The 13,371-nt window shown below is 37.5% G+C and overlaps 2 protein-coding genes across 12 annotated transcripts in view; both read left to right on the forward strand.

Annotated features, from left to right (window-relative positions):
- ddx46 (DEAD (Asp-Glu-Ala-Asp) box polypeptide 46) overlaps window positions 1-13,371 on the forward strand; it is an 800,864-nt gene that overhangs the window by 564,879 nt on the left and 222,614 nt on the right. The gene's annotated exons all lie outside the window — the stretch shown is intronic.
- Window positions 1-13,371, forward strand: part of rapgef6 (Rap guanine nucleotide exchange factor (GEF) 6) — a 77,479-nt gene that overhangs the window by 1,207 nt on the left and 62,901 nt on the right. For all 11 annotated transcript variants that reach the window (XM_073935544.1, XM_073935551.1, XM_073935547.1 and 8 more), the window contains exons 2-4: window positions 10,390-10,460; window positions 12,015-12,071; window positions 12,649-12,732. In XM_073935544.1, coding sequence (XP_073791645.1) covers window positions 10,390-10,460; window positions 12,015-12,071; window positions 12,649-12,732 — 212 coding nt within the window. The remainder of the gene's footprint in view (window positions 1-10,389; window positions 10,461-12,014; window positions 12,072-12,648; window positions 12,733-13,371) is intronic.

Raw genomic sequence — 13,371 nt, forward strand, 5'->3', positions numbered from 1 at the left:
TGGATTAATCTGGAGAAGGGCTGCTGTGTGACCTAAGAGAGCTCAAGTATCAGTTCAAAGTGTAAAGGTTGGCTTTATTGTAGGGCTCAGCAGAGGGATTGTTTCCTGTCCTCAGATTTTCAGTAAGAAATGATGATATACATGAAGTTTATTTGTGGAAAGAGAGTAAGAAATACAAAAGTAGCTAAATACATAAAATCCACATTTTTACATTAGTTAGAAATATATTTTAGTTTGAAATATTTGCAGCATCTTTATTACAATTAAAACGAGGAAAATAAGTAAGTTTTATAAGTTTTTTTTTTTACAAAAATATAAAGGATGCAAATATTGTTTTAATTTCTAAATGATGATTTTTTTGCAGTTACAATCAAATGTATATGACAAAATTTCAAATCAAAATATTAGTCATCTGAATATAAAGCTCTTCATCACGATACAGTGCATTTCCTGTAGATCCTTTAGTATTTTATCCTTTTAGCCTTTATATATTTATTTTATATGTAGATCATTTAATAATTGATATATATTGAGCACATAAAAAGGGCTGTTTCTCTTTACAATTTAAAGTATAAACTTATAAATGTGCTTATTCATATGTGATCATATTCCTCTCTGTTATTAGAACTTCAGGGCAAATGTTTTTATTTTATTTATTTAATTCTTTATTGAACAGGGGCGTTCATTCATTCATTCATTCATTCATTCAGCTTAGTCCCTGATCTATCAGGGGTTGCCACAGTGAAATGAACCGGCAACTATTGCAACATGTTTTACACAGCGGATACCTTTCCAGTCGCAACCCAGTACTGGGAAACACCTACACACACACACACACACACTCATCCACTACGGCCAGTGTAGTTGATCAGTTCCCCTATAGCGCATGTGTTTGGACTGTGGGGGAAACCGGAGCACCCGGAGGAAACCCACGCCAACACGGGGAGAACATGCAAACTCCACACAGAAACACCAACTGACCCATCCGAGACTCGAACCAGCAACCTTATCATCCCAGTGAACCTATAAATTATTTTTCAGGGATTTTCCAAGTGCTGTTTAGCAGAGCAAGAACATTTTTGCTGTATATACCATTAAGGTCAATATTATGAGCCTCCTTCAGAATTGTAGTTTTATGCAGAACAAACCACTGTTGTCCAATGACATGCCTAATTACCCTAATTAACCTAGTTAAGCCTTTAAATGACACTTTAAGATCAATACTAGTGTCTTGTTATATGTAATGTACTGTCGTCCTGGCAAAGACGAAATAAATTAGTTACTGAAACTGTTATATTGTTAAATGTGTTGATAAATGCTCTCTGATTGGAAAATACATCTTACGAATAATGAAAAGTTCACAGCAGGATCAATAATTTAGTCTAATGCACATGGTCATATTGCACCACTAATGCAATGCAGAAACAAGACATTTGAGCTCTGTCATTGACTAATGGTAAAGCAAGTGTGTGTGTGTGTGTGTGTGTGTGTGTGTGTTTACAGTGCATTGCTCCAGGTGTGGGTGGTTTCTCAGAAAAAGCTGCTGATCAGACTAACAAACAAACTGCAGTGGCTCTGATAGTCGGGTTAGAGACTGGTCCTGATGGGTGTGTGTGTTGTGTGTGTGTGTGTGTGTTACGTAAGAAAGCAAAGCAAATGCTCCGATACTCTCGATTTCCATAGCATTGCACCGCCCGCTCTGGCTGATGATGACAAGAGTTACGTCAGATCCAAAGACACTCCAAACACAGGAAAATAATCAGCACATTCAGAAAGCCATGAAAGAGCCCCTATTCTGCATCATAAAAGCTCTTATTTTGGTTTTGAGGAAACCGACGACACACAAAGCCTAAAGAGCCGACAGTTCATTCATAAATCTAACTACGGCCGCCTTAGCCAAAGGGAGTCACTGTGAGTTTGTTAGTTTAGCAGTTTTATTTTTAGTTTAACAGGTTAGTGTGGATTTTCTCCATCCAGAAAGTTTTTATTCAGGAGTAGAGACGCAACCATTACAGATCTTGGTTGTTTGATTATTGTCTGAGAAATGATCACGGTTATCTCGATTATTATGCATGCATTTATTTAAAATTACACGCAAACTGCTTCCATATGAAAGTGTTATACTCAGTAACCAAATAATAATAACAAGCTTTTGATTTTAGACAGAAGTAATAATTTTACACAGAAAATAAACAGCAGAACAGTGATTGAATAAATAAATATATTGAATTTGTCTACTGTAAATCTAAGCTATATGTCAGCTAAGTATTTAAAGGAACTGTTGTTTTCATCTTTATATACATAATCATTTTAAAATGTGTAATAATTCATCTAGCATATTTTGTTTCCTTTGCACGCTCAACTCTCACCGCTACAGCATGAGATGTGTGCAACTGGGTGCGCCTGGAAGGCACGAGCATATATAACAAGCTTGTGCAGGGAAGAGACTCAATATGTGAATGTCCCGCTGCTGCTAGGTGTCTCAGCCATGGTTAATCCTGTGTGCGTGTGTATTAGCCTTGCTGTATAAACTCGGAACTAGCGCACAGTTGGTATAACTTAGTTATTTACTTAGTTTAGTTGCAGCGATTTCATTCTGTACATCAGAAGCGCAGTGTTGAGAAGCCTTTACGATTAATTAACCATGACAAATTAAATCTCCGTTAATAGTGAAATCGGTTAATCGTGCATCCCTATTCAGGAGGTTCTGATGTGTGTGTGCATTAAAGCATCAGAACATTCATTCATTCATTTTCCTACAGCTTAATCCCTTTATTCATCAGCGGTCATCACAGTGCAATGAACCACCAACTTATCCAGCATACGTTTTACACTGCGGATCCCCTTCCAGCTGCAACCCAGTACTAGGAAACACATACACACTAATTCTCTCTCACACACACACACACACTCATACACAACAGCCAATGTAGTTGATCAGTTCCCCTAAAGCGCATGTGTTTGGACTGAAACCGGAGCACCCGCAGGAAACCCACGCCAACACGGGGAGAACATGCAAACTCCACACAGACACACCAACTGACCCAGCCGAGACTCGAACCTGCAACATTTATGCTGTGAGGCCACAGTGCTGACCGCTGGGCCACCGTGCCGCCAGCATTAAAGCAGTGAAAGTGTAATAAAGCTTTGTTGTTGTTTACATGATCATATATAATTTGATTTATTATCATATTTATGGTGATTATGTTTTAGTGTGTCCTGCTTAATTGATTTTAAAGTATAGGCAAGGCAAGGCAAGTTTATTTATATAGCACATTTCATACACAGTGGCAATTCAAAGTGCTTTACATAAACAAGAATAAAAGAAACAAGTAAAATAAAAATAAAAACAAATAATAAAAATGCGTCAAAACAAAACAAAACAAAACATAAAAACAGGTCAAATGTGATATAAAAGAATGATTATAATGCAATTTGTCGGACGCAGCACAGTGCTCATTCAGTAAAGGCACAGCTAAACAGATGTGTAGAACAGTAGTCTCTATGTCCAAATAATCTTGCCAGTCGTATTTAGAAAAAAATCATCATTTGCTGACATATTACAAGGATTTTCTAAGACTCACAGTTTGGCCCCAAAATAGTAATTCATTTGAAACGTAAAATAACAATAATACTAATGATTTGTTCATCTATCAGCAGGGGGACTTTTGCATTCTCTTAAACAGATGACAACATCATCAGAATAATCCCGTTTCACATTGAACATATTTGAGTTTGGGCCACTAAATGCTGTATAATCAGTAGCCAAACACTTCCTTCCTCTATTGCTTCTAATAAAGGACGCTGCCGTGTGAAGATGCTGTAGGATAGCAAATCAAAAAGAAATCAAAAACTGTGACTGAACTTGCAGAAAACCTGTAGGATGTGACTGTAATGAGACTGGAGGTGTTGAATCTGACTGTAGACACAGAGACTGACTGCTGTCCTCTTGCTGTCTGCAGGGATGTTCAGGAACTCCATCAGTTATTCTCTTTGAGTGCCACTAACCCGCTGCGCATCACGCTTCATGTGTAAGTGCAGCAGTGCAGCTGTAGTGAGTGTCTGATGTTCAATAGTCTCCTCTACTTTACTGGCTCAGTCTAAAGCAGATCTGCAATGACTGAAATGCAGTTCATCATGTGATGGACACCTATGGCTGCAACATATCACTGAATGTCCACTAACTCAGTGTCAGGCCTGTTGTTTGGCTACACTGAATGTGTGACCTCTTGTTTCCAGTGTAAAGATGCTGATATTCAGTAGACACCGATTCCACCAATGAACTGAGCGCACAAATGTGTTGTTTGCATGTGATATACGTTTATTTGGAACTGTGTGCGTGTGTGTGTGTGTGTGTGTGCGTGTGTGCGTGTGTGTGTGTGTGTATTTTGGCCTTTCAGTAAAAGAAAATGCTGAATCACTGACATGACAGAAAGGCCACAAGTCAAACTCATTCAGCTGTGTGTCGTGTGCTTCAGTGGGCTACAGAGAGAGATTTCTCTGATTCATTCATTTCTCTGTTTTCAGACTGATGGAAACACAACCCTTTTATAATACTAATGTTTGACAAATTTCAGTTTCAGTTTTTATTTAGAAATTAAAAAAAGCTTTTCTTATTCAGATTATTATGATGTTTTTACTTGTATTGTGCAGAACACAGTGTATGATGTGCATAAACAATACATGATGTCCATTCATGTTGCATGATGAAGCATGTAAACAGGTCAGTCCTGAAAGGTGAGGTTGGCAGCATGGTGTATAAATAATGATAATAAAATTAAACGAGAGAGAAAAGGGAAAGATATGAAAGTCAATAGGCTGGCATGTTCTGCAAACGTGTGGTTTTATGTCAAGAAAGAGTTGTATGCTTCAGCACTGGTACTCATCTGGACGATACTGACTAAAAGTGCAAGATGGGCAACCATTCATTCTACAGTAACTGCTTCAGGATTCAGAGATTTAACTTGCTCCAAAAATGGCAAACAAAAGTTAGAGGATTTGATCACTGAATCTCAAAGACTGTATTGAATTTATTTCTAATTTAACAACAAATAAGGCATCTTTAATGCATTGAGTCTGGGACGGGGGTTGAGGAGACTTCCACTGCACACACACCACCTAGCTAATAATGACAGAAAAGCCACTCAATCAGCAAAATAAAGGGAAAACTCACAGTCAGGGGACTGAACTCCAGACAGGCCAAACTACAGAGAAGGATCAATTTTAATAGATATAATTGCTGAAAATGAATCAAAACAGGAAAATCCCAAAATGGAAACATTATTCAGGCAGGCAGAATCATTTAGTTTATTTTCCTTTTGACATGAGATTATTTGTCTTACCCTTTTGACAGATTATTAAGCTTGTTTTAAGGGAAATACTCACTTCATTTTGTTATATTATTTCTGAAAACAAGTCAATATCTGTTGCTTGTCTAGGAAATGCTTCATGATTTCTGAATGTTCAGATGTTTGGACTAGAAACAAGACACAAACTCAAATGAGGAGCAGCATTTCTGCAGTGCTGCAGATAAGATAAGATGATGCCGCTGGAATTCCTACTAAATGTTTGATGTGAGAATATTCTGTTGAATAATTGTGTGTGTTTAGGATTGTTCAGAGCGGCTGGAGCGCCGCGTTACATTGAGAACTGTAAACTGACTCTACACTCAACTCTAATGGCAGGAGGTCATTTATGCCCAAAAGCAGCACCGCTAAAGACAAAAACAGCAAGTCTACAAGAGCACAGGGAATGAGGCCCGACCTGAAATCTTAGTTTTGCATTGTTTTGATCTCAAGGCATGCTGGGAATGTGAGCAGCTATTGGGGCATCCTTCTGTTTTAGGCTTTATTGTGTCGTGCTGTGGTGCTGCAGTATGTGTGAAAGGCAGTCTTCCTCCATATTCAAAAACAGCCTCTGATCAGCAGAACAGCTTTCTTCATAAAACAATGACAAACCTCTCTGACCTTAATAGGGCTGTGCAGTATAATTTTGTGTATATATATATATAATATTAAATAAATGAAATATATAATTTTATCTATTTTTTTCCCATTTTATGTTTAGCGGGGAGTACATATTATTATTATTATAATTAATATATTATTATTATTATTAATATATTAATATTAATTAATATATTATTAATATTGTAATATAATATTATTATTATTACATAATAGTGTTAATAACTCATCTCTAATAACTGATTTCTTTTATCTTTGCCATGATGACTATTAGTCTAGATATTCTTCAAGACACTTCTGTACAGCTTAAAGTGACATTTAAAGGCTTCACTAGGGTAATTAGGGTAACTAGGCAGGTTAGGGTAATTTGGCAAGTTATTGTATAACGATGGTTTGTTCTGTAGATAGTCGAAAAAAATAAAGCTTAAAGGGGCTAATAATATTGACCTTAAAATGTTGATTAAAAAATTAAAAACTGCTTTTATTCTAGCCAAAATAAAGCGAATAAGACTTTCTCCAGAAGAACAAATATTATCAGACATTTCCTGAATCTGTTCAACATCATTTGGAAAATATTTATAAAAAAGAAAAATTAAGAAAAATTTAAAGGGGGGCTAATAATTCTGACATCAACTGTATATTTATTTATATATAATACATAATGGGCGGGATTTTTGTGTGGAGTTTGCATGTTCTCCCCGTGTTGGCGTGGGTTTCCTCCACAGTCCAAACACATGCGCTATAGGGGAATTGGTTAAGCTGAATTGTCTGTAGTGTATGAGTGTGTGTCCTGGTCCTCCAGGCTAATGATGACCCACCTGGTAACAATGAGATGTTCCAAAACAGCAGCATGGTGCAGCTGAATATCAACATCGATATCAACAGCCCGGAGTGAGTATGGACAATACATAAGGTATATGGTGTCATATTACGCTGTGGTGTTTGTGCTGCTGTGGTGTCGCAAAATACATTGTTTACGGCAATACTTTTATAATATTTATCAGAGCACAGTATTACATGACATTACACGAGGATGAAGACAGAAACATGAATCCTTTTATTGTGGGAATTTTGCAATCTTGAAAGTACGATCTTTACAAAAGTGTTAAGTTATGCTGGTGTCTTGAAAAATGTCTTGTAAAGTATTATGTGCTGTCATCATTGCAGAAATCAGTTATGAAATCAGAAATGAGTTATTAAAGCTGTTTTGTTTAGAAATGTGTTGAAAAGATCTTCTCTGTTTAACAGAACTTTGGGAAAAAATATCAAAGAATTAAAAATATACCAGGAGGGCTAAAATCTCTGACTTCAGCTGTATATCACAATATTTACTGCAGAAAAACCAAATATCACGATGTCCAGTTTTATTTTCCAATATCATCCAGCTCTATTTGTAGCACACATTGTGCTGCGAGCGGGACCCTGGGGCGTTCAGCGACAAGTGAAGGCCTGTAGAGTCTGTGTGATTTGCATATTGTGTTTCCCATGCTGTTCAGCACACTGCTGTTGGCCTGCAGCTTACTAAAACATCTGTTCAGCACTTTCCTCAGTGCCTGCAGGACAGGGATCACACTGAAAAAACAAAGCACAGAGCTGTCGTTCACCCTCACAGCAACCATAGCCCACATTTATACATAGAAACACAGATAATTAGCATGAACGTGCAATTAAATTAAGCAAAGAAACATTGCTTTACTGACACAATTAAAGATTACAGAATCATGAACCTAGAAGCATAAGTGAAAGGGAGACCGCGCTTTTGCCATTGTCGGACCCACAGAATCTCTACAGAATCCATGCTCAAGAGAAACTGAAATTTGACATTAGAAAAGGCCTCCGAGTCATCAGAGCAGGCTTTTTCCTTTATATGTTTCATGTTTGATGTATTGCATGTTGTTTTAGTCTTCTGTTTGATCATCTCTCTGTAATCTGCGTTCAGCACGGTGGTCGACAGCGACTGATGTTGGATTGAGCTTTATAAATAAATAAATAAATAGCGGTGTAACAATTCACTTTCTCAATGCATTGAATTACAAATTCAGCCGATGGATGTGCATTGATTTTGAAAAGTGTATTTTGAATTATTTGTTTTTGTTAATAATCGATTTCAGCATAATTGAGTACAGCCCATTTTGAAAATTAATATTTTCCTCAATTTTTCAGTGAATATCGGCAGTGTATTTTGGTGCATTTAAACAAAACAGATTTATTCAACAGATGTATTTTTTTAAACAATATTTTAGTCACCAAACTCATTTAGAAATCAAAAAATAATACAGCTAAATTCAAGAAAAATATAGCAAAAATAAATGACATCCTACAAAATTTCAACTCAATTTGTCTATTTTGCGTCTCTTGATTTCCCTCTTGTTTAAATTTGTATTTAATATTTTTCTCTAACATATACATTTGGCTGTGCTAGTTTTTGGATCGTTTTGTAAGTTATTTTGTTAGATGAGCTCCAGATTTGGCTTCAGCACTGACTAATCTAATGTATATGCACAGATATAATATTGTAGAGCTTCCTATTAAACATATGCATTTAAGAGAGAGATTAGTGAGGAATGTATTTATATATGCTGAGCACTGTATATACAATTAATGCTTCTTGATTATATGACAATGCATAATGTCAGAAATAATTCAGATCTTCCTTTACTTGCGTATGTGAAGTCAGCTGTGCCCTTACTACAGTGGCATGGTGGATTACGTCACGAACACTCGCGCCTGTTTACTGTGTTTCATATAAACGCAGAACCATAGAGGACAATAAAGAGGACAGAATTATCATCATCATTACTCATTTTTCCTCAATATAAAAGATCACTTTTCTTCCCCCATTGGCAGATTATTTTGTTCATTTTAGGGAAGAATTCACTTCATTTTGACTCATTATTGTGTCTAGTTTTTGTCTGGTTTCTGGTCCAAATATCTCAAAATTCTTAAATCAAATGAATTTTCTGGACAATCAAAATCTGTAGTCTTGTGTTCAGAAATAATGAGTCAAAATAAAGAGAGTTTCTCCTTAAAACAAGCACAATAATCTGCCAATGGGGGAAGCAGAATAATCTAGTTTTCTCTTTGCTGTAACATTAGTTTACTCGCCGCTCTGGCAGATTATTTTGCTTTTCTGGGTTTAAAATTTGTAGATATTTGTACAAGAAACAACACACAAGCATTTGTTGCAGTGTATGTTCAGTATTTGAGTGTTCCACTGTCATCAGAAGTGGTCAGCGCAGATGCATTGTGTGCAAAATAAAAGCATAAAGCTGAATAACAGCAGAATCAGTGGTGTTGTATTGTGTGTGTGTGTGTGTGTGTGTGTGTGTGTGTGTGTGTGTGTGTGTGTGTGTGTGTGTGTGTGTGTGTTGAGTAGATGTTGTTTGTTCTGTTGAATGGATGTCTTGTTGAGCACAGTGAGGGCTCTGTTCAGTCATCTGCAGTGTTGAACTCTTTCCGCATGTCTCTCTTATTGTCTGTTTGATCATCTCCTCGATCTGCTTTATTTAGTCTTTATTCAGTGTTTCCATCTGACAGGCCTGTGTGCTCGAATGAAGACTAATGAACTACACGGCTGACTGGAATACTGGATCCTGGATGATCTGGGTTATTTAGCGGTTGTTATCTGGGAATAACCTTGGAATGCTGCAACCGACCAATCAGAATTTAATATTCCAGACAGCCGTGTAATAATCTGTGATAATCTGCATTAAAGGATAGGGTGTTTGGGTGGGTGTTTCCCAGTACTTGGTTGCAGCTGGAAGGGCATCCGCTGAGTAAAACATATGCTGGAATAGATGAATAAAGGAACTAAGCCGAAGGAAAATGAATGAATGAAGATTTTAGTTTATTTAGGGTTATTTACAGACGAGACGTTCAGAGAGTTGGCTGGAAAACTTTTCTGGAAATGTTAAGGGAAAATTTGAAAATCTATGATCATATTCTATCATTTATATTGATGTTCAACTGATATGAGGTCTGCTCTCTGCCTAGTAAATGAAGGCATCCTCATCTGTTCGAAAACATAAATGAAAATCAAATGATATGTGGTCTCCTCTGCTTTTTGCTGATCTAAACATGGTCCATGGACGATGTGATTCACTGCAGCACTAACGGTCATATAATGATGTATTTGCAGCACATAAGAGCAACTTTCTGGGGTAAAATATCTCTTTAAATATAAAACAATTATTCAGATCTGCTCTCAGTGCAAAGTGTTGAGCGTGTGTGTTTCTGTAAGAGGAATGTGTGTGTGTGTGTGTGTGTGTGTGGCGGAGACACTGTAATGATCTGAGATGTTGCGCTGGTGTCCCACTGTATCTATGTTAGTTGTGTGGTTAAATAAATACTCCTCTCATGTGTACATAACTAAATATTATAATGAAATAAATTAATAAATTGTTGAAATGTGTGTGTTGTTTAGGACCTGAACATCATCTACACTCATCTGTACCACATGGACGTGTTGTCGCACCTCAGAGAACATCAGCTCCGGTGAGTCTGTTCATCATTTTCTCTAATTATTGACCTTTTGTTGTGATGCAGAAGTAAAAGCTGGTGTCTGCGGTTGCTTTCTTCAGATTCATTCATCAATGGGAGAAATGATTAGCAATAATACACAGCAGAACACGCTCAGACTTCTCGCTCCACACTCAAGTGCTTCTAATAGTGGTCAGAATTCTGATATTTTATTTGATGTCACTGATGTAAATGCGTGCTGCAGACATTATCAGACTGACTCGTCTTATTTTCATGGCTTTTATAGTTCAGAAGCTTGTAAACACTGTAGGTCTGGATTGTGTTTGTTTTATAGTTTACATTTCGCCCCAGTGGCGGGAGCCTTGGCTCTCTCATGCCAGACGATGCACTTTCATTTTGTGGGGTTAAATACTTGATTTTTGAGGTTAACAGATTATTAAAACTCGGATTTGGATTTTTGTTAGCTCGTCAGCTTCACATTTTGTCACACTCCTGCAATACAAAGTCAATATACAGGGTGGGCCATTTATATGCAGACTCCTTAATAAATAACAATGGTTGGTGATATTAACGTCCTGTTTTTGGCACATTAGTATATGCGAGGAGGCTTGTAAATAACTCATGAAAGAATAAAATTACGTTAAAACCAAGCACAGCATTGTTTTTCTTGTGAAATTCCCAAGTTTTATTAGGGTGTCTCCACATAAATGGCCAACCCTGTATATATACACAGTGGAGAAAATAAGTATTGAACACTTCCTCAGAAAACACATTTCTAAAGGTGCTGAATTGTCCACTAGATGTTGATAACAACCAAAGAAATCGTATTGAACACATGAGGAAAGGGGGGTGTAGTTGTGAAATCTCTCAGTAGCTCTTCAGCAAGTCTCTGCCCTTCCTCAGTGTAAATGAAGATCAGCTGCTTCAGTCCAACATCTACATCAGCAGGAGGATGAAGATCAAACCATTTCAGCAAGACCATGATCCAAAACACAGCCAAGGAGACTCTCAGATGCTTTCAGAGAAAGAAAATCAAGCTGTAGAATGGCCCAGCCAATCCCCTGATCCGAATCCAATAGAGAATACAGAATAAAGCTCAGATTTGATAGACGAGACCCACAGAAGCATCAAGATTCTGACACTCTGTTGAAGTCTGTGAGAAACTCACCCCTGAGCAGTGCATGAGGCTTCATTCTCCACATGAGAGGTGTCTTTCAGCTGCCGTCACTAATAAAGTCTATATATAAAGTATTAAACACATTTCAGTAGTTCAGCGCTTTCTCATTCTGTCATTCCATACTTATTAAACACAATTCTTTTTTTATTATTAGTTTTATTTTTATGTTTTATTGTTTGAGTTTTTACCAAAATCTTCTTCAGTTCCATGTCAACAGCTCCGTTAGAGATATTATTCTGAGGAAAAACACATGAGGTGTTCAATACTTATTTCCTCCACTGTATGTAGATTGCTGTATGTGTTTCCCAGTATCATGCAGACCTAATTTTAATGTCCATTATGATCAGTTTAATGTATCCTTGATTAATAACAATACTGATTTCCCTAATCAGGTCCATGTGCATGACGGCCAGGTATGAGTGCTACGAGGCCAGCCGTGTGCTCTTCTAGTAAGTGCATCCTCTAGTCTCTCAGTTTGTCACACATTAGTTTTCGTTTGGATTCATTTTATTTAGTAACACTTTACAGTGAGGTTGAGCTAGTTAATGCATTTACTAACATGAACACACAGGGAGCAATGCATTTATTACAGTATTTGTTCATGTAAACTCACAGTACATTAACTAATGCTGCCATGATATTTCTGAACTTGATTTTAATGGTTCAAATAATTATAGTGATCAGAAAGTACGGCCAGATACCGGATCAACACACACTCCAGATAACACACTCGACTGTGCAGTAATGCATCTTCAGTCTCAAGATAAACCTGAAAACTAAACCCTGAAAGTTCATCTTTGTTTATCATTCTGATCCATATATTGGACATTTGACATTGAAATATAGCAAGAGTTGAACATTTTAAAATAACTAAATAAATGGATTAATAAATAAACCTTAATAAAAAGTGATGGATACATTTAAAATATTGATACACAGGATGAAATTACAGACATGTTGTTAAAACTCAAGGAGAAATTATAATGTGTGTGTGTGTGTGTGTGTGTGTGTGTGTGTGTGTTTCAGCGCTGACAGCATCTCCACCTGCTGGTTCGTCCTTCTGTCGGGATCAGTGCTGGTGAAGGAGCACATGTATCTGGCCCGGTGCTGGTGCGTCCTGCACACACACACTCTGTATGTCCTGTGGTGCATGCGGTGTCAGTCCAGTTGTGTGTGTTGCTGTGGAGTGTAAATGACTCTATAGCTCCACCCAGTGTCTGATCTGCATATGCTAATGATGAACGTCTGCTGAATACAGGCAGATCAGGCTGAATATAAGTTCCTGAAACAACACAATACATGTGATTCAGCACACACACACACACACACACACACACACACACACACACGTTATTCTCCTGCTGTAGAGCTCTGATCATGGAGAGTGTACAGCGATATTGCTGAAACCCCCGGTGAGGGACTGCTGATGGTGTGATGTCATGATGTGATTTGACAGTCATGTGCTGCTGTCATCTGAATGCCTGTGATGATGTCATAGATGGGTTTTCAGTATGTGTGTGTGGCTGTGTGTATGTGTGTATTCAGTATGTGTCTATGTCTGTACGCATCTTTGTGTGCGTGTGCCTGTGTCTGTATGTTTGCGTGTATGTGTGTGCGTGTGTGTTTGTGTGTGTGTGCGTGAATCTCTGTGTGCATATGCCTGTGTCTGTGTGTGTGTGTGTGTGTGTGTGTGTGTTTGTTTGTGTGTGTGTGTGTGTGTGTGTATGTGCGTGTGAATCTCCGTGTGCA

The sequence above is a fragment of the Danio rerio genome, chromosome 21, assembly GCF_049306965.1.
Source record: "Danio rerio strain Tuebingen ecotype United States chromosome 21, GRCz12tu, whole genome shotgun sequence".
NCBI lineage: Eukaryota > Metazoa > Chordata > Actinopteri > Cypriniformes > Danionidae > Danio > Danio rerio.